At 54.4% G+C, this 20,678-nt stretch overlaps 1 protein-coding gene across 1 annotated transcript in view; it reads left to right on the forward strand.

The window, feature by feature from the left end:
* Positions 1-934: 934 nt before the first annotated feature.
* LOC149428748 (zinc finger CCCH domain-containing protein 3-like) overlaps positions 935-20,678 on the forward strand; it is a gene marked incomplete at both ends in the record, with an annotated part of 27,459 nt that continues 7,715 nt past the window's right edge. The window contains 3 exons of the mRNA XM_089667051.1: positions 935-1,007; positions 3,853-4,008; positions 9,446-9,515. Coding sequence (XP_089523177.1) covers positions 935-1,007; positions 3,853-4,008; positions 9,446-9,515 — 299 coding nt within the window. The remainder of the gene's footprint in view (positions 1,008-3,852; positions 4,009-9,445; positions 9,516-20,678) is intronic.

Raw genomic sequence — 20,678 nt, forward strand, 5'->3', positions numbered from 1 at the left:
TATACCGCAACTACACTGCTATACCGCTACTACACTGCTATACCGCTACTACATCACTACTATACCGCTACTACATCGCTACTACACTTCTATACCGCAACTACACTGCTATACCGCTACTACACTGCTATACCGCTACTACATCACTACTATACCGCTACTACATCACTACTACACTGCTATACCGCTACTACACTGCTATACCGCTACTACACTGCTATACCGCTACTACATCACTACTACACTGCTATACCGCTACTACATCACTACTATACCGCTACTAAATTGCTACTACACTGCTATACCGCAACTACACTGCTATACCGCTACTACATCACTACTATACCGCTACTACATCGCTACTACACTGCTATACCGCTACTACACTGCTATACCGCTACTACACTGCTATACCGCTACTACATCACTACTATACCGCTACTACATCGCTACTACACTGCTATACCGCAACTACACTGCTATACCGCTACTACATCACTACTACACTGCTATACCGCTACTACATCGCTACTACACTGCTATACCGCTACTACATCGCTACTACACTGCTATACCGCTACTACATCGCTACTACACTGCTATACCGCTACTACATCGCTACTACACTGCTATACCGCTACTACATCGCTACTACACTGCTATACCGCTACTACATCGCTACTACACTGCTATACCGCTACTACACTGCTATACCGCTACTACATCACTACTACACTGCTGCTCCAGTGACATCCATGGTCTTCTGGACCTGTGCTGAGCGGCTGCCTTGTCACTTTGCATTCTTTGAATGAATGCAAATCATTCTATGATTGGATGAGGTGGAAAGGCGGGACAATGATGTCACAAACTGCAGCCTGACTCTTTACACATGTCTGTCACCCACATTCTGCTTACACTTTGTGCTTTCTTTCAGGGAAAGTGGATGTGACCAGCCCCAGCCCCCTGTACTCAGGACGGACAGCCACCCCAACGCGGTACTTTGCAAGGTTGGTGTAGCTGTGTGTTTGATCCTCAGGTGCTGCCATCTTCATCCTCTCTGTACCAACTATGGGGAGTTAGTGCTGATTGTCTGTCTGCAGAATATTCTGTGAGTGTTGCATAAAAATCCGTAACCCTGCATCCCTACAGACATGACCTCCCTGCATCCCTGCAGACATGACCTCCCTGCATCCCTGCAGACATGACCTCCCTGCATCCCTACAGACATGACCTCCCTGCATCCCTGCAGACATGACCTCCCTGCATCCCTGCAGACATGACCTCCCTGCATCCCTGCAGACATGACCTCCCTGCATCCCTACAGACATGACCTCCCTGCATCCCTACAGACATGACCTCCCTGCATCCCTGCAGACATGACCTCCCTGCATCCCTACAGACATGACCTCCCTGCATCCCTGCAGACATGACCTCCCTGCATCCCTGCAGACATGACCTCCCTGCATCCCTGCAGACATGACCTCCCTGCATCCCTACAGACATGACCTCCCTGCATCCCTACAGACATGTCCTCCCTGCATCCCTACAGACATGTCCTCCCTGCATCCCTACAGACATGTCCTCCCTGCATCCCTACAGACATGACCTCCCTGCATCCCTACAGACATGACCTCCCTGCATCCCTGCAGACATGACCTCCCTGCAGACATGACCTCCCTGCATCCCTGCAGACATGACCTCCCTGCATCCCTGCAGACATGACCTCCCTGCATCCCTGCAGACATGACCTCCCTGCATCCCCTGCAGACATGACCTCCCTGCATCCCCTGCAGACATGACCTCCCTGCATCCCCTGCAGACATGACCTCCCTGCATCCCCTGCAGACATGACCTCCCTGCATCCCCTGCAGACATGACCTCCCTGCATCCCCTGCAGACATGACCTCCCTGCATCCCCTGCAGACATGACCTCCCTGCATCCCCTGCAGACATGACCTCCCTGCATCCCCTGCAGACATGACCTCCCTGCATCCCCTGCAGACATGACCTCCCTGCATCCCCTGCAGACATGACCTCCCTGCATCCCCTGCAGACATGACCTCCCTGCATCCCCTGCAGACATGACCTCCCTGCATCCCCTGCAGACATGACCTCCCTGCATCCCCTGCAGACATGACCTCCCTGCATCCCCTGCAGACATGACCTCCCTGCATCCCCTGCAGACATGACCTCCCTGCATCCCCTGCAGACATGACCTCCCTACAGACATGACCTCCCTGCATCCCTACAGACATGACCTCCCTACAGACATGACCTCCCTGCATCCCTACAGACATGACCTCCCTGCATCCCTACAGACATGACCTCCCTGCATCCCTACAGACATGACCTCCCTGCATCCCTACAGTCATGACCTCCCTGCAGACATGACCTCCCTGCATCTCCTACAGACATGACCTCCCTGCATCTCCTACAGACATGACCTTCCTTCATCTCCTACAGACATGACCTCCCTGCATCCCTGCAGGCATGACCTCCCTGCATCCCTGCAGACATGACCTCCCTGCATCTCCTACAGACATGACCTCCCTGCATCTCCTACAGACATGACCTCCCTGCATCTCCTACAGACATGACCTCCCTGCATCTCCTACAGACATGACCTCCCTGCATCTCCTACAGACATGACCTCCCTGCATCTCCTACAGACATGACCTCCCTGCATCTCCTACAGACATGACCTCCCTGCATCTCCTACAGACATGACCTCCCTGCATCCCCTACAGACATGACCTCCCTGCATCCCTACAACTATGGCCTCCCTGCTTCCCTACAGACATGACCTCCCTGCTTCCCTACAGACATCACCTCCCTGCATCCCTACAGACATGACCTCCCTGCATCCCTACAGACATGACCTCCCTGCATCCCTACAGACATGACCTCCCTGCATCCCTACAGACATGACCTCCCTGCTTCCCTACAGACATGACCTCCCTGCATCCCTACAGACATGACCTCCCTGCATCTCCTACAGACATGACCTCCCTGCATCTCCTACAGACATGACCTCCCTGCATCTCCTACAGACATGACCTCCCTGCATCTCCTACAGACATGACCTCCCTGCATCCCCTACAGACTTGACCTCCCTGCATCCCTACAGACATGACCTCCCTGCTTCCCTACAGACATGTCCTCCCTGCTTCCCTACAGACATGTCCTCCCTGCATCCCTACAGACATGTCCTCCCTGCATCCCTACAGACATGTCCTCCCTGCTTCCCTGCAGACATGTCCTCCCTGCTTCCCTACAGACATGTCCTCCCTGCATCCCTACAGACATGTCCTCCCTGCATCCCTACAGACATGACCTCCCTGCTTCCCTACAGACATGTCCTCCCTGCATCCCTACAGACATGACCTCCCTGCATCCCTGCAGACATGACCTCCCTGCATCTCCTACAGACATGACCTCCCTGCATCTCCTACAGACATGACCTCCCTGCATCCCCTACAGACATGACCTCCCTGCATCCCCTACAGACATGACCTCCCTGCATCCCCTACAGACATGACCTCCCTGCATCTCCTACAGACATGACCTCCCTGCATCTCCTACAGACATGACCTCCCTGCATCCCCTACAGACATGACCTCCCTGCATCCCTACAGACATGTCCTCCCTGGCACAATATAGTATACACACCCTTCTGTATTGTCCATTCTGTAGCTGTTCACACCTCATGCATTAACAGCACCTAGGACCGAGGTCATGGATCCTGAATTCCACACACAAGGCTGTATGCAGCGTGTTGCTGATCAGTGTTGTAGATTTATGTGAATTCCTTCTCCTCTGAATGTGTTCAATAATATCTCCTTCTGTCCCTAGCCGTGCCGTTCAACGCAGTCTGGCCATCATCCGGCAAGCCCAGCAGAAGAAGGCAAAGAAGGAGTACTGCATGTATTATAACCGATTTGGGAGATGCAAGCGTGGTGACAGCTGTCCCTTCATACATGACCCTGAGAAAGTGGCTGTGTGCACCATGTGAGTGTCGGCAGTTCTAGTAGACAACAGTCGGAGGTTGTGTGCGTCATGTGAGTGTCGGCAGTTCTAGTAGATAACAGTCGGAGGTTGTGTGCACCATGTGAGTGTCGGCAGTTCTAGTAGACAACAGTCGGAGGTTGTGTGCGTCATGTGAGTGTCGGCAGTTCTAGTAGATAACAGTCGGAGGTTGCGTGCGCCATGTGAGTGTCGGCAGTTCTAGTAGATAACAGTCGGAGGTTGTGTGCACCATGTGAGTGTCGGCAGTTCTAGTAGATAACAGTCGGAGGTTGTGTGCGCCATGTGAGTGTCGGCAGTTCTAGTAGATAACAGTCGGAGGTTGTGTGCTCCATGTGAGTGTCGGCAGTTCTAGTAGATAACAGTCGGAGGTTGTGTGCGCCATGTGAGTGTCGGCAGTTCTAGTAGATAACAGTCGGAGGTTGTGTGCGCCTTGTGAGTGTCAACAGTTCTAGTAGATAACAGTCGGAGGTTGTGTGCACCATGTGAGTGTCGGCAGTTCTAGTAGATAATTCGGAGGTTGTGTGCTCCATGTGAGTGTCGGCAGTTCTAGTAGATAACAGTCGGAGGTTGTGTGCACCATGTGAGTGTCGGCAGTTCTGGTGGATAACAGTCGGAGGTTGTGTGCTCCATGTGAGTGTCGGCAGTTCTAGTAGATAACAGTCGGAGGTTGTGTGCACCATGTGAGTGTCGGCAGTTCTAGTAGATAATTCGGAGGTTGTGTGTACCATGTGAGTGTCGGCAGTTCTAGTAGATAACAGTCGGAGGTTGTGTGCACCATGTGAGTGTCGGCAGTTCTAGTAGATAACAGTCGGAGGTTGCGTGCGCCATGTGAGTGTCGGCAGTTCTAGTAGATAACAGTCGGAGGTTGTGTGCACCATGTGAGTGTCGGCAGTTCTAGTAGATAACAGTCGGAGGTTGTGTGTACCATGTGAGTGTCGGCAGTTCTAGTAGATAACAGTCGGAGGTTGTGTGCATCATGTGAGTGTCGGCAGTTCTAGTAGATAATTCGGAGGTTGTGTGCACCATGTGAGTGTCGGCAGTTCTAGTAGATAACAGTCGGAGGTTGTGTGCACCATGTGAGTGTCGGCAGTTCTAGTAGATAAGTCGGAGGTTGTGTGCACCATGTGAGTGTCGGCAGTTCTAGTAGATAACAGTCGGAGGTTGTGTGCTCCATGTGAGTGTCGGCAGTTCTAGTAGATAACAGTCGGAGGTTGCGTGCGCCATGTGAGTGTCGGCAGTTCTAGTAGATAACAGTCGGAGGTTGTGTGCACCATGTGAGTGTCGGCAGTTCTAGTAGATAACAGTCGGAGGTTGTGTGCACCATGTGAGTATCGGCAGTTCTAGTAGACAACAGTCGGAGGTTGTGTGCACCATGTGAGCGTCGGCAGTTTTAGTGGATAACAGTCGGAGGTTGTGTGCACCATGTGAGTGTCGGCAGTTCTAGTAGATAACAGTCGGAGGTTGTGTGCACCATGTGAGTGTCGGCAGTTCTAGTAGATAACAGTCGGAGGTTGTGTGCACCATGTGAGTGTCGGCAGTTCTAGTAGATAACAGTCGGAGGTTGTGTGCACCATGTGAGTGTTGGCAGTTCTAGTAGATAACAGTCGGAGGTTGTGTGTACCATGTGAGTGTCGGCAGTTCTAGTAGATAACAGTCGGAGGTTGTGTGCATCATGTGAGTGTCGGCAGTTCTAGTAGATAATTCGGAGGTTGTGTGCACCATGTGAGTGTCGGCAGTTCTAGTAGATAACAGTCGGAGGTTGTGTGCACCATGTGAGTGTCGGCAGTTCTAGTAGATAAGTCGGAGGTTGTGTGCACCATGTGAGTGTCGGCAGTTCTAGTAGATAACAGTCGGAGGTTGTGTGCTCCATGTGAGTGTCGGCAGTTCTAGTAGATAACAGTCGGAGGTTGCGTGCGCCATGTGAGTGTCGGCAGTTCTAGTAGATAACAGTCGGAGGTTGTGTGCACCATGTGAGTGTCGGCAGTTCTAGTAGATAACAGTCGGAGGTTGTGTGCACCATGTGAGTATCGGCAGTTCTAGTAGACAACAGTCGGAGGTTGTGTGCACCATGTGAGCGTCGGCAGTTTTAGTGGATAACAGTCGGAGGTTGTGTGCACCATGTGAGTGTCGGCAGTTCTAGTAGATAACAGTCGGAGGTTGTGTGCACCATGTGAGTGTCGGCAGTTCTAGTAGATAAGTCGGAGGTTGTGTGCGCCATGTGAGTGTCGGCAGTTCTAGTAGATAACAGTCGGAGGTTGTGTGCGCCATGTGAGTGTCGGCAGTTCTAGTAGATAACAGTCGGAGGTTGTGTGCACCATGTGAGTGTCGGCAGTTCTAGTAGATAACAGTCGGAGGTTGCGTGTGCCATGTGAGTGTCGGCAGTTCTAGTAGATAACAGTCGGAGGTTGTGTGCGCCATGTGAGTGTCGGCAGTTCTAGTAGATAACAGTCGGAGGTTGTGTGTGCCATGTGAGTGTCGGCAGTTCTAGTAGATAACAGTCGGAGGTTGTGTGCGCCATGTGAGTGTCGGCAGTTCTAGTAGATAACAGTCGGAGGTTGTGTGCGCCATGTGAGTGTCGGCAGTTCTAGTAGATAATTCGGAGGTTGTGTGTACCATGTGAGTGTCGGCAGTTCTAGTAGATAACAGTCGGAGGTTGTGTGCACCATGTGAGTGTCGGCAGTTCTAGTAGATAACAGTCGGAGGTTGTGTGCGCCATGTGAGTGTCGGCAGTTCTAGTAGATAACAGTCGGAGGTTGTGTGCGCCATGTGAGTGTCGGCAGTTCTAGTAGATAACAGTCGGAGGTTGCGTGCGCCATGTGAGTGTCGGCAGTTCTAGTGGATAACAGTCGGAGGTTGCGTGTACCATGTGAGTGTCGGCAGTTCTAGTAGATAACAGTCGGAGGTTGTGTGCGTCATGTGAGTGTCGGCAGTTCTAGTGGATAACAGTCGGAGGTTGTGTGCGTGATGTGAGTGTCGGCAGTTCTAGTAGATAGCAGTCGGAGGTTGCGTGCACCATGTGAGTGTCGGCAGTTCTAGTAGATAACAGTCGGAGGTTGTGTGCGCCATGTGAGTGTCGGCAGTTCTAGTAGATAACAGTCGGAGGTTGTGTGCACCATGTGAGTGTCGGCAGTTCTAGTAGATAACAGTCGGAGGTTGTGTGCGCCATGTGAGTGTCGGCAGTTCTAGTAGATAACAGTCGGAGGTTGTGTGCACCATGTGAGTGTCGGCAGTTCTAGTAGATAATTCGGAGGTTGTGTGCGCCATGTGAGTGTCGGCAGTTCTAGTAGATAACAGTCGGAGGTTGTGTGCGCCATGTGAGTGTCGGCAGTTCTAGTAGATAACAGTCGGAGGTTGTGTGCGCCATGTGAGTGTCGGCAGTTCTAGTAGATAATTCGGAGGTTGTGTGTACCATGTGAGTGTCGGCAGTTCTAGTAGATAATTCGGAGGTTGTGTGCGTCATGTGAGTGTCGGCAGTTCTAGTAGATAATTCGGAGGTTGTGTGTACCATGTGAGTGTCGGCAGTTCTAGTAGATAACAGTCGGAGGTTGTGTGCACCATGTGAGTGTCGGCAGTTCTAGTAGATAAGTCGGAGGTTGTGTGCGCCATGTGAGTGTCGGCAGTTCTAGTAGATAACAGTCGGAGGTTACGTGCGTCATGTGAGTGTCGGCAGTTCTAGTAGATAACAGTCGGAGGTTGCGTGCACCATGTGAGTGTCGGCAGTTCTAGTAGATAACAGTCGGAGGTTGTGTGCGCCATGTGAGTGTCGGCAGTTCTAGTAGATAACAGTCGGAGGTTGTGTGTACCATGTGAGTGTCGGCAGTTCTAGTAGATAACAGTCGGAGGTTGTGTGCGCCATGTGAGTGTCGGCAGTTCTAGTAGATAACAGTCGGAGGTTGTGTGCGCCATGTGAGTGTCGGCAGTTCTAGTAGATAATTCGGAGGTTGTGTGTACCATGTGAGTGTCGGCAGTTCTAGTAGACAACAGTCGGAGGTTGCGTGTACCATGTGAGTGTCGGCAGTTCTAGTAGACAACAGTCGGAGGTTGTGTGCACCATGTGAGTGTCGGCAGTTCTAGTAGACAACAGTCGGAGGTTGCGTGCGCCATGTGAGTGTCGGCAGTTCTAGTAGGTAACAGTCGGAGGTTGCGTGCGCCATCTGAGTGTCGGCAGTTCTAGTAGATAACAGTCGGAGGTTGTGTGCACCATGTGAGTGTCGGCAGTTCTAGTAGATAACAGTCGGAGGTTGTGTGCACCATGTGAGTGTCGGCAGTTCTAGTAGATAAGTCGGAGGTTGTGTGCACCATGTGAGTGTCGGCAGTTCTAGTAGATAACAGTCGGAGGTTGCGTGCACCATGTGAGTGTCGGCAGTTCTAGTAGATAACAGTCGGAGGTTGTGTGCGCCATGTGAGTGTCGGCAGTTCTAGTAGACAACAGTCGGAGGTTGTGTGCACCATGTGAGTGTCGGCAGTTCTAGTAGATAACAGTCGGAGGTTGTGTGCACCATGTGAGTGTCGGCAGTTCTAGTAGATAACAGTCGGAGGTTGTGTGCACCATGTGAGCGTCGGCAGTTCTAGTGGATAACAGTCGGAGGTTGTGTGCGCCATGTGAGTGTCGGCAGTTCTAGTGGATAACAGTCGGAGGTTGCGTGTACCATGTGAGTGTCGGCATTTCTAGTAGATAACAGTCGGAGGTTGCGTGTGCCATGTGAGTGTCGGCAGTTCTAGTAGATAACAGTCGGAGGTTGTGTGCGCCATGTGAGTGTCGGCAGTTCTAGTAGATAACAGTCGGAGGTTGTGTGTACCATGTGAGTGTCGGCAGTTCTAGTAGATAACAGTCGGAGGTTGTGTGCACCATGTGAGTGTCGGCAGTTCTAGTAGATAACAGTCGGAGGTTGTGTGCGCCATGTGAGTGTCGGCAGTTCTAGTAGATAACAGTCGGAGGTTGTGTGCGCCATGTGAGTGTCGGCAGTTCTAGTAGATAACAGTCGGAGGTTGTGTGTACCATGTGAGTGTCGGCAGTTCTAGTAGATAGCAGTCGGAGGTTGTGTGCACCATGTGAGTGTCGGCAGTTCTAGTAGATAGCAGTCGGAGGTTGTGTGCTCCATGTGAGTGTCGGCAGTTCTAGTAGACAGCAGTCGGAGGTTGCGTGCACCATGTGAAGGAGGGTAGTGTTCCTGTAGGTGGCTGTGTAATATGTGAGTGTCAGGTAGGTGTCAGTGTTACAGCCTGTGGCTATATATAGGGGAGAGCAAAGTTTTTTGTTTTTTAAAAATAAAGTCAGAAATCCTGGCCAGAAGACTTCTTAGAAGGTAAAGGATTTGGGATTGGATGAAAATGTGTGAGTGAGAAGAAATGTTCATAAACGGTCATTGTATTGCAGTCAGTAATCTCACCATCTAACCTGTGAAATGCGGCTTTATAGGTTCCTACGAGGCACCTGCAAACTGACGGATGGGACCTGCCCCTTCTCTCATAAAGTATCCAAAGACAAGGTGAGTACTTAGAACTCCACCCTTCACATACATTTCATACCTTCCAGATGCTCCTCCCACCTCCACACCCCTTTACATTAACCTCCTCCCAATACCACACCCCTTTATATTAACCTCCTCCCACCACCACACCCCTTTACATTAATCTCCCACATTCCTTTACATTAATCTCCCACCTCCACATCCCTTTACATTAACCTCCTCCCACCACCACACCCCTTTACATTAACCTCCTCCCACCACCACATCCCTTTACATTAACCTCCGCCCAGCACCACACCCCTTTACATTAACCTCCTCCCACCTCCACACCCCTTTACATTAAACCTCCTCCCACCACCACACCCTTTTATATTAACCTCCTCCCACCACCACACCCCTTTACATTAATCTCCCACCTCCACACCCCTTTACATTAACCTCCTCCCACCACCACACCCCTTTACATTAACCTCCTCCCAGCACCACACCCCTTTACAATAACCTCCTTCCACCTCCACATCCCTTTACATTAACCTCCTCCCACCACCACACCCCTTTACATTAACCTCCTCCCACCACCACACCCCTTTACATTAACCTCCTCCCACCACCACACCCCTTTACATTAACCTCCTCCCACCACCACACCCCTTTACATTAACCTCCTCCCACCACCACACCCCTTTACATTAACCTCCTCCCACCACCACACCCCTTTACATTAACCTCCTCCCACCACCACACCCCTTTACATTAACCTTCTCCCACCACCACACCCCTTTACATTAACCTCCTTCCATTCAGATGCTCCTCCTTTCACCTCCACACCCCTTGGCATTAATCTCATCCCATCCAGATGCTCCTCCTACCTCCACACCCTTTTACACTAATCACATCACTTCTAGATTCCTCTCCACCTCCACACCCCTTCGCATTAATCTCATCCCTTCCAGATGCTCCTCCCACCTCCACACCCCTTTACATTAATCTCATCCCTTCCAGATGCTCCTCCCACCTCCACACCTCTTCACATTAATCTCATCCCTTCCAGATGCTCCTCCCACCTCCACACCCCTTTACATTAATCTCATCCCTTCCAGATGCTCCTCCCACCTCCACACCCCTTTACATTAATCTCATCCCTTCCAGATGCTCCTCCCACCTCCACACCCCTTTACATTAATCTCATCCCTTCCAGATGCTCCTCCCACCTCCACACCTCTTCACATTAATCTCATCCCTTCCAGATGCTCCTCCCACCTCCACACCCCTTCACATTAATCTCATCCCGTCCAGATGACCCTCCACATCCCTTGGCATTAATCTCATCCCTTCCAGATGCTCCTCCACCTCCACACCTCTTCACATTAATCTCATCCCTTCCAGATGCTCCTCCCACCTCCACACCCCTTCACATTAATCTCATCCCGTCCAGATGACCCTCCACATCCCTTGGCCATTAATCTCATCCCTTCCAGATGGTCCTCCCACCTCCACACCCCTTCACATTAATCTCATCCTTTCCAGATGCTCCTCCCACCTCCACACCCCTTTATACTCATCCCAGCTACTCTTCCCATATCCACTCCCACTCACACCCTACCCAACCCGTCCTGCTTGCTCATCCTCACTCCACACCCCTCTAATTTCATCTGAGCTGCTCCACCCTTCTCCACTTCCTCCCAAATTTTATCGCAGCCTTTTTCAACCATGGTGCCTTCAGGTTTCTTCAGGGTGGTGCCTCAACAAAATGCCTAAAATTACCCAAAAATTGTATACAAGCCAGCAGGTGTATCAAGCCTGATTTTTAGTTTCACACAGCCCAGCCACAGGTTTTCATTGGGCACCATTACAACCTTCCAGCCACCAGAGTTCTAAAACCATTGACAGGACTGGTTCATGAGGAGGACTCTGAGCACCTGCACAGCAACCTTGTTTGTCCTCCCCCGCCTCTCTCTGTCAGCATTGGGTTCCTATTAGCTGAGTGAGGGAGAAGAGAAACATTGGAATACTGGTCAGTACCAGAATGCAAAGGTGTTTCCTTTGGAAGAATAAGTCACCTCTAATGTTAGGTGTCCTGAATGTGAAGATGTTACTGTGTTAGGGCAGCACAGCGGCTAAATGGTTAGCACTTCCACCTGGCAGTACTAGGGGTTGTTGGTTTGAATCCAACCACGGCACCACCTGCCTGGAGTTTGCATGTTCTCCCTGAGCCTGCGTGGGTTTCCTCCTGGTACTCTGGTTTCCTCCTACACTCCAAAGACATGCTGGTAGGTTAACTGGCTTCTGTCTAAATTGTCCCTATTGTATGTATGTATGAATGTGAGTTAGGGACCTTAGATTGTACGCTCCTCGGGGGCGGGGACTGATGTGAATGGACAATATATATGTAAAACGCTGCGTACACTGATGGCGCTATATAAGTACCTGAAATAAATAATAATGTAAAACTATTGGCTTTTAGAATAAAGTGCCTCGAGATATGCAGAATTTTTACAGCTTGCTAACCTCCCACAGTACTTATACTACGGGTGGGTGGACAGGCCGGGTAACGTACATGTACTGCCTGCTCCAGGTTAGGGGCGTGTGACTGCTGTGTCTAGGAGGATGTGAAACCCCTGACCTCTGTCTGTACAGTGCTCCTGTCTAAATTGTCCCTAGTATGTGTATGTATGAATGTGAGTTAGGGACCTTAGATTGTACGCTCCTCGGGGGCGGGGACTGATGTGAATGTACAATATATATGTAAAGTGCTACGTAAATTGAACAGCGATATAGAAGTACCTGAAATAAATAAATTAAATAAATAGCGCTGAAAGCTGAAAATTGGCCTGGGCAGGAAGGGGGTAAACACTTTTCTGTGCTGAGAGCGCCCTCTCTGGACAGTAACCAAACTGTGATCAGGAGCTTTCAGTCATGTGATCATTGCGAGAGCCAATCACAGCGGACACATGATCGGAATGCCCGCCTCCACCTGTTAAAGGGCTGGGAGGTGACGGCAGGAAGGGGTTAATGCGATCGTCATGTGATCAGGTTTACACATCTGTCCAATAAAAGGAAGACTGTGGATGTCCTATAATGCTGGTTAAGGCAGTATGGAGCCCAGCGATACGAAGGTGCGAGGAGCCTGATTTGTGCGCCTTTGCCTCCGTTCTGCAATAAAGTGTTGTTACGAGTAGCCTCTCTCCCCCCCCCCCCCCCAGGCATCTCTCCCGCTCCCCCCCCTCCCCAGGCGTCTCTCTCCCCCCCTCCCCAGGCGTCTCTCTCCCCCCCCTCCCCAGGCGTCTCTCTCCCCCCCCTCCCCAGGCGTCTCTCTCCCTCCCCTCCCCTCCCCAGGCGTCTCTCTCCCTCTCCTCCCCAGGCGTCTCTCTCCCTCTCCTCCCCAGGCGTCTCTCTCCCTCCCCTCCCCTCCCCAGGCGTCTCTCTCCCTCCCTCCCCTCCCCAGGCGTCTCTCTCCCTCCCCTCCCCTCCCCAGGCGTCTCTCTCCCCCCCAGGCGTCTCTCTCCCCCCCAGGCGTCTCTCTCCCCCCCAGGCGTCTCTCTCCCCCCCAGGCGTCTCTCTCCCCCCCTCCCCAGGCGTCTCTCTCCCCCCCAGGCGTCTCTCCCTCTCCCAGGCGTCTCTCCCTCTCCCCCCCTCCCCAGGCGTCTCTCCCTCTCCCCCCCTCCCCAGGCGTCTCTCCCTCTCCCCCCCTCCCCAGGCGTCTCTCCCTCTCCCCCCCTCCCCAGGCGTCTCTCCCTCTCCCCCCCTCCCCAGGCGTCTCTCCCTCTCCCCCCCCTCCCCAGGCGTCTCTCTCCCCCCCCTCCCCAGGCGTCTCTCTCCCCCCCCTCCCCAGGCGTCTCTCTCCCCCCCCTCCCCAGGCGTCTCCCCCCCCCCCCCCTCCCCAGGCGTCTCTCCCTCTCCCCCCCTCCCCAGGCGTCTCTCCCTCTCCCCCCCTCCCCAGGCGTCTCTCCCTCTCCCCCCCTCCCCAGGCGTCTCTCCCTCTCCCCCCCTCCCCAGGCGTCTCTCCCTCTCCCCCCCTCCCCAGGCGTCTCTCCCTCTCCCCCCCTCCCCAGGCGTCTCTCCCTCTCCCCCCCTCCCCAGGCGTCTCTCCCTCTCCCCCCCTCCCCAGGTGTCTCTCTCCCCCCCCTCCCCAGGCGTCTCCCCCCCCCCCCCTCCCCAGGCGTCTCTCTCCCCCCCCTCCCCAGGCGTCTCTCTCCCCCCCCTCCCCAGGCGTCTCTCTCCCCCCCCTCCCCAGGCGTCTCTCCCCCCCCTCCCCAGGCGTCTCTCCCCCCCCTCCCCAGGCGTCTCTCCCCCCCTCCCCAGGCGTCTCTCCCCCCCCTCCCCAGGCGTCTCTCCCCCCCTCCCCAGGCGTCTCTCCCCAGGCGCCCCTCCCCAGGCGCCCCTCCCCCCCTCCCCAGGCGCCCCCCCCCCTCCCCAGGCGCCCCCCCCCCCTCCCCAGGCGCCCCCCCCCCTCCCCAGGCGCCCCCCCCCCTCCCCAGGCGCCCCCCCCCCTCCCCAGGCGCCCCCCCCCCCTCCCCAGGCGCCCCCCCCCTCCCCAGGCGCCCCCCCCCCTCCCCAGGCGCCCCCCCCCTCCCCAGGCGTCTCCCCCCCCCCTCCCCAGGCGTCTCTTCCCCCCCCAGGCGTCTCTTCCCCCCCCAGGCGTCTCTTCCCCCCCCAGGCGTCTCTTCCCCCCCCAGGCGTCTCCCCCCCCGATGTCTCTTCCCCCCCGGCGTCTCTTCCCCCCCGGCGTCTCTTCCCCCCGGCGTCTCCCCCCCCCTCCCCCAGGCGTCTCCCCCCCCCCCCCCTCCCCAGGCGTCTCTTCCCCCCCCAGGCGTCTCTTCCCCCCCCAGGCGTCTCTTCCCCCCCCAGGCGTCTCTTCCCCCCCCAGGCGTCTCTTCCCCCCCCAGGCGTCTCCCCCCCCCCCCCCCCGATGTCTCCCCCCCCCCGATGTCTCTTCCCCCCCGGCGTCTCTTCCCCCCGGCGTTTCCCCCCCCCTCCCCAGGCGTCTCCCCCCCCCCTCCCCAGGCGTCTCTTCCCCCTCCAGGCGTCTCTTCCCCCCCCAGGCGTCTCTTCCCCCCCCAGGCGTCTCTTCCCCCCCCCAGGCGTCTCTTCCCCCCCCAGGCGTCTCTTCCCCCCCAGGCGTCTCCTCCCCCCCCCAGGCGTCTCCCCCCCCCCCCCGATGTCTCCCCCCCGATGTCTCTCCCCCCCGGCGTCTCTCCCCCCCGGCGTCTCTTCCCCCCTCCCCAGGCGTCTCCCCCCCCCTCCCCAGGCGTCTTCCCCCCCCCCCCTCCCCAGGCGTCTCCCCCCCCCCCCAGGCGTCTCTTCCCCCCCCCCAGGCGTCTCTTCCCCCCCAGGCGTCTCTTCCCCCCCCAGGCGTCTCCTCCCCCCCCCCCAGGCGTCTCCCCCCCCCGATGTCTCCCCCCCCCGATGTCTCTTCCCCCCCGGCGTCTCTTCCCCCCGGCGTCTCCCCCCCCCTCCCCAGGCGTCTCTTCCCCCCCCAGGCGTCTCTTCCCCCCCCAGGCGTCTCCTCCCCCCCCAGGCGTCTCCTCCCCCCCCAGGCGTCTCCCCCCCCCCCCAGGCGTCTCCCCCCCGATGTCTCTTCCCCCCCGGCGTCTCTTCCCCCCGGCGTCTCTTTCCCCCGGCGTCTCTTTCCCCCGGCGTCTCTTTCCCCCGGCGTCTCTTCCCCCCGGCGTCTCTTCCCCCCGGCGTCTCTTCCCCCCGGCGTCTCTTCCCCCCGCGTCTCTTCCCCCCGCGTCTCTTCCCCCCCGCGTCTCTTCCCCCCCCCGGCATCTTTCCCCCCCCCCGGCGTCTCTCCCCCCCCCCCCCCGGCGTCTCTCCCCCCCCCCCCCCGGCGTCTCTCCCCCCCCCCCAGGCGTCTCTTTCCCCCCCCCAGGCGTCTCTTCCCCCCCAGGTGTCTCTCCCCCCCGGCGTCTCTTCCCCCCCAGGTGTCTCTTCCCCCCCAGGTGTCTCTCCCCCCCCCAGGCGTCTCTCCCCCCCCAGGCGTCTCTCTCCCCCCCGGCGTCTCTTCCCCCCCAGGCGTCTCTCCCCCCCCAGGCGTCTCTCCCCCCCCCCCATGTGTCTCTTCCCCCCAGGTGTCTCTCCCCCCCGGCGTCTCTTCCCCTCCAGGTGTCTCTCCCCCCCCCCCAGGCGTCTCTCTCCCCCCCCCCCCCAGGCGTCTCTCCCCCCCCCCCCCCAGGCGTCTCTCCCCCCCCCAGGTGTCTCTTCCCCCCCCAGGTGTCTCTTCCCCCCCCAGGTGTCTCTTCCCCCCCCAGGTGTCTCTTCCCCCCCCAGGTGTCTCTTCCCCCCCCAGGTGTCTCTCCCCCCCGGCGTCTCTTCCCCCCCAGGCGTCTCTCCCCCCCCAGGCGTCTCCCCCCCCCCCCAGGTGTCTCTTCCCCCCCAGGTGTCTCTCCCCCCCGGCGTCTCTTCCCCCCCAGGTGTCTCTCCCCCCCCCCAGGCGTCTCCCCCCCTCCCTCCCCCCCCAGGCGTCTCCCCCCCCCTCCCCCCCAGGCGTCTCCCCCCCCCTCCCCCCCAGGCGTTTCCCCCCTAGGAGATAATTTGATATAATAGTGAAATCCTTTACATCTGGGTAATAGATGAGGCTCATTTGTGCAGCTTCTCTCATCAGACACCACCATTAATTCTAATGTCGGGAGTGTCGTGTCTGCGGCCGCTCACAATGCGCCGGGTGCGGGGATTTACCGAGCGCCGTAAAATGCGTACGAATGTCTTCCGATCGGCGAGAGGTTACGCCGCGGCTCCTCTCCCCGGGCCGCCTCCACCTCTCCCGCTGCTGTGACAACAGCTTTTCCTCTTGAGGGACTTCCCACGATTCAGCATTTTTCCTCCCTAATAAAAATAAGCAAAACAGAGAAGTCTGCGGTGAGCAATTTGGAAAGCCTCGTCGACTTTCGGGTTCATTAGCCGGGCGCCTCGCGAAGACTGCGTACTCTCAGAGCTCCGTAATGTGTGACATAACTCACCGCCCCCTCCCCCCCCCCCACCTTCCTTCTCATGTAATTGGGAAGGAACATCGTGCTCCGTATGTTAAAGGGACGCTCCGTCTACCCCCCCCCCTCCCCCCAATCAGATTTATGGATGAGAGCCGGTCATAGAAATGTGTGATTACCTGGACTAGGGGGAGCGACAAAGCAAAACTTCAGCCCAAACTGCCATTTATTTATCTTTTGATGTTTGAATGAAATATCCAAATGTTATTAATCAGAAATAGAAGACTTCTCCCTACTTCCTGTGTAGTCACCAAGCAGGAAGTCAGCAAATTCTCCCCAACGGGTGTAGACAATAATAAAAAAAATGTTTTATGCAGGCCATACATGGTTCAAATTTCGAATGATTTTTCGTCTCAAAACGTCGTTAATTCGGTAATCCGATGGCGTCATCAATGATTTCGAAAATTGGCCGACCGAGTCATAAAGTTCACCCCATATAACAGGCGAAACTTCTGTTCCTTCCAGGTCACGGCTCACGCGAATATTCTTTTTGGAAAAACGTTCGTACGATTTGACCATCATTGAGTCGAAAATTGGTCCTTTTTCACGAATTTTCCAACATGCCTGATCACCGAAAAGGGGAGGGGCATTGAAAATCGGCGTTTAGCTGCGTTTAGTGTTTTTTTTAATCAAAAAACATTATTTTTTGGGTCAAAAACAGTCCAAAAATGCCGGTTTGCTGTGTTTACAGCAATTTTCAGCGTTAGAGCGTTTTTACAGCTAAAAAACTCTAGAAACCCACTAGTTCTGGGTTTTTTCCAGCCAAAAAACGTCCCTGCCAAAAACGTTGATTACAGTCTATTGCAGGCCATACATGGTTCGAATTCCAAACGATTTTTCGCCCGAAAATCAAAAACGTCGTTCGCTCGGTAATCCAATGGCGCCATCAATGGCGACCGAGTGATAAAGTTCACCCCATATAACAGGTGAGACTTCTGTTCCTTCCAGGTCACGGCTCATGGCAAATGTTCTTTTCGGAAAAACGATCGTACGATTTGACCATCGTGGAGTCGAAAATCAGACGTTTTTCACAAATTTTCCAACATGCCCGATCACCGGAAAGGGGAGGATCCACGAAAATCGGCCGGTGCCATTGACCCACTAACAGAGCGAAAATCTGCCGATTATTCTTAGGTCCGATTTTCAGGCAAAAAAATTGGTCAAATTTCGATCCATGTATGGCCGGCATTTGTGTGTATGGACACATAGGATAACAGGCTGGGGGGGGTTTACTAGCTGAAGAAAAAAAACATCAACAGCCGCTGTAAAACCATCCCGTGTGTGTGAGGGCTCATTGTCAAAGCTGAAGTTCGAAGCTGATTGGTTACCATGCACAGCGGCACCACATTCTGGGGGCTCCCGTTTCAGTAACTCTACCCCAAAGTGTTCTTCAATTAGCAGATGATTCCTAAGACTGGCCATCCATTATACAATTTGCTGCCCAATTTCCTTTAGATTTACCTTCAACTGTGTAGTGCAAGGGCCTACCTAATTGGACGGGGCTCATAAAGTTCACCCCATATAACAGGCGAAACTTCTGTTCCTTCCAGGTCACGGCTCACGCGAATATTCTTTTCAGAAATACGATTGTACAATTTGACCATCATTAAGTCCAAATCGGTCATTTTTCACGAATTTTCCAACATTCCTGATCACTGAAAAGGGGAGGAACCACGAAAATCGGCCGGTGCCATTGACCCCTCTAACAGAGTGAAAATCGTCTGATTATTCTTAGGTCCACGGGGGATCGGCAGAGCTGGGAGATATTACTGAGCAGGGAATCAGCAGAACTGGGGGTTACCACTGAGTGGGGAATCAGCAGAGCTGGGGGTTAATACTGAGTGGGGGATCAGCAGAGTTGGGGGTTACTACTGAGCCAAGGGATCAGCAGAGCTGGGGGTACTACTGAGTGGGGGATCAGCAGAGCTGGGGGTACTACTGAGTGGGGGATCAGCAGAGCTAAGGGTACTACTGAATGGGGGATCAGCAGAGCTGGGGGTACTACTGAGTGGGGGATCAGCAGAGCTGGGGATACCACTGATACCAGGCGTCTTCCCCCCCTCCCCAGGCGTCTCCCCCCCCTCCCCAGGCGTCTCCCCCCCCTCCCCAGGCGTCTGGGGGGAGGGGGGGAAGAGACCATCATTAAGTCCAAATCGGTCATTTTTCACGAATTTTCCAACATTCCTGATCACTGAAAAGGGGAGGAACCACGAAAATCGGCCGGTGCCATTGACCCCACTAACAGAGCGAAAATCGGCTGATTATTCTTAGGTCCACGGGGGATCGGCAGAGCTGGGAGATATTACTGAGCAGGGAAGCAGCAGAACTGGGGATACCACTGAGCGGGGAATCAGCAGAGCTGGGGGTTACTACTGAGTGGGGGATCAGCAGAGCTGGGGGTTACTACTGAGTGGGGGATCAGCAGAGCTGGGGGTTACTACTGAGCCGAGGGATCAGCAGAGCTGGGGGTACTACTGAGTGGGGGATCAGCAGAGCTGGGGGTACTACTGAGTAGGGGATCAGCAGACCTGGGTGTACTACTGAGTGGGGGATCAGCAGAGATGGGGGTTACTACTGAGCCAAGGGATCAGCAGAACTGGGGGTCCTACTAAGCAGGGAATCAGCAGAGCTATGGGTACTACTGAGCAAGGGATCTGCTGAACAAGGGTACTCATGAGCTGGGGATCTGTTCAGCGGGGGTATTATTAAGCAGGGGATACTACTGATCTGGGGTTCTACTGAGCCCCTTTAAAACAAATCGTAAATCAACACACACAGGCAGATCTCACTTCTTTTATATATAAAAAATTACATATAAAAATGATGTGTACATATAACCTATCCTGAAATGACAAGCGCTTTGGCATTTTCTATATGAGAAGCACAGAGAAACAATGATGATATCAGTGGGTCTAAAATAGCTATGAAAATGGGAAGGCTTTATTGAAAAAAGCAAATTAAATGTCAGCTTAGGAAAAAAAAAACATTTCAGTGCAAAAGTGGAGAGGGGAGGGGCCTGTGCACCCGTGCAAGGCTGAAGGTAAAGTTTGAATATTAAAGGCATTTTAATTTTTTTTGTAATATTTAAAAAAAAAAAAAATAAAAAAACTACTTGCACCACCACCTACAACCCTCCTCCTTTAGATGGAGAGGTGCACAGGAGGTAGTAGGCTTGGTCTGGCACTCTGGGAACACCTTGTTGGTAGAATAATGCCCTCCTCCTCCTCCTTTGTTTTTCAGTGCATTCTGGGCAATTGGGAAGGTCTCCTGAGGTTATCTTTAAAAAACGCTTATAAACGCAAATGCACATAACGTGGTATGCAAACACAGATAAACTGACGTTTTTTAACCTACGGTTTCCAGCAGTCAGTTTCCATCGTTCAGAAGAGTTTTCCAAACGCCCCGCGTACATGAGCCCTAAAAACGCCCCGCGTACATGAGCCCTAAAAACGCCCCGCGTACATGAGCCCTAAAAACGCCCCGCGTACATGAGCCCTAAAAACGCCCCGCGTACATGAGCCCTAAAAACGCCCCGCGTACATGAGCCCTAAAAACGCCCCGCGTACATGAGCCCTAAAAACGCCCCGCGTACATGGAGCCCTTAGACCAGCAATGGGCAAACTACGGCCCGCGGAGCGTGATAAAAAAAAAAAGCAGCCAGGGCAGGCAAACATTGGCTGTCAGGATGTGTGTAGGCGGGGCAGCGTGACGAACGTGAGGGGAGGGGAGCTAGGCTCCTCTCACAGTCCGCCCTGAAGACCGGAACGGCGCGGGAACACGGCGAGAGGAACACGCGGAGCAAAGGTAAGTAAATTGACACAGGGGGGACTTGGCTTACTACTTGGGGGGGAATAGTACTGTGGGGGATGAAATACTATATGGGGGGGATGAATTACTATATGGGGGATGTATTACTATGGGGGATGAATTACTATGGGGGATGAATTGCTATATGGGGGATGAATTACTATAGGGGGGATGAATTACTATAGGGGGGATGAATTACTATATGGGGGATGAATTACTATGTGGGGGATGAATTACTATAGGGGGGATGAATTACTATGTGGGGGATGAATTACTATGGGGGATGAATTACTATGTGGGGGATGAATTACTATGGGGGATGAATTACTATAGGGGGGATGAATTACTATGTGGGGGATGAATTACTATGTGGGGGATGAATTACTAT

The sequence above is a fragment of the Staurois parvus genome, unplaced genomic scaffold (assembly GCF_062004578.1).
Source record: "Staurois parvus isolate SC_StPar_1 unplaced genomic scaffold, SC_StPar_1.0 ptg002989l, whole genome shotgun sequence".
Classification (NCBI taxonomy): Eukaryota; Metazoa; Chordata; class Amphibia; order Anura; family Ranidae; genus Staurois; species Staurois parvus.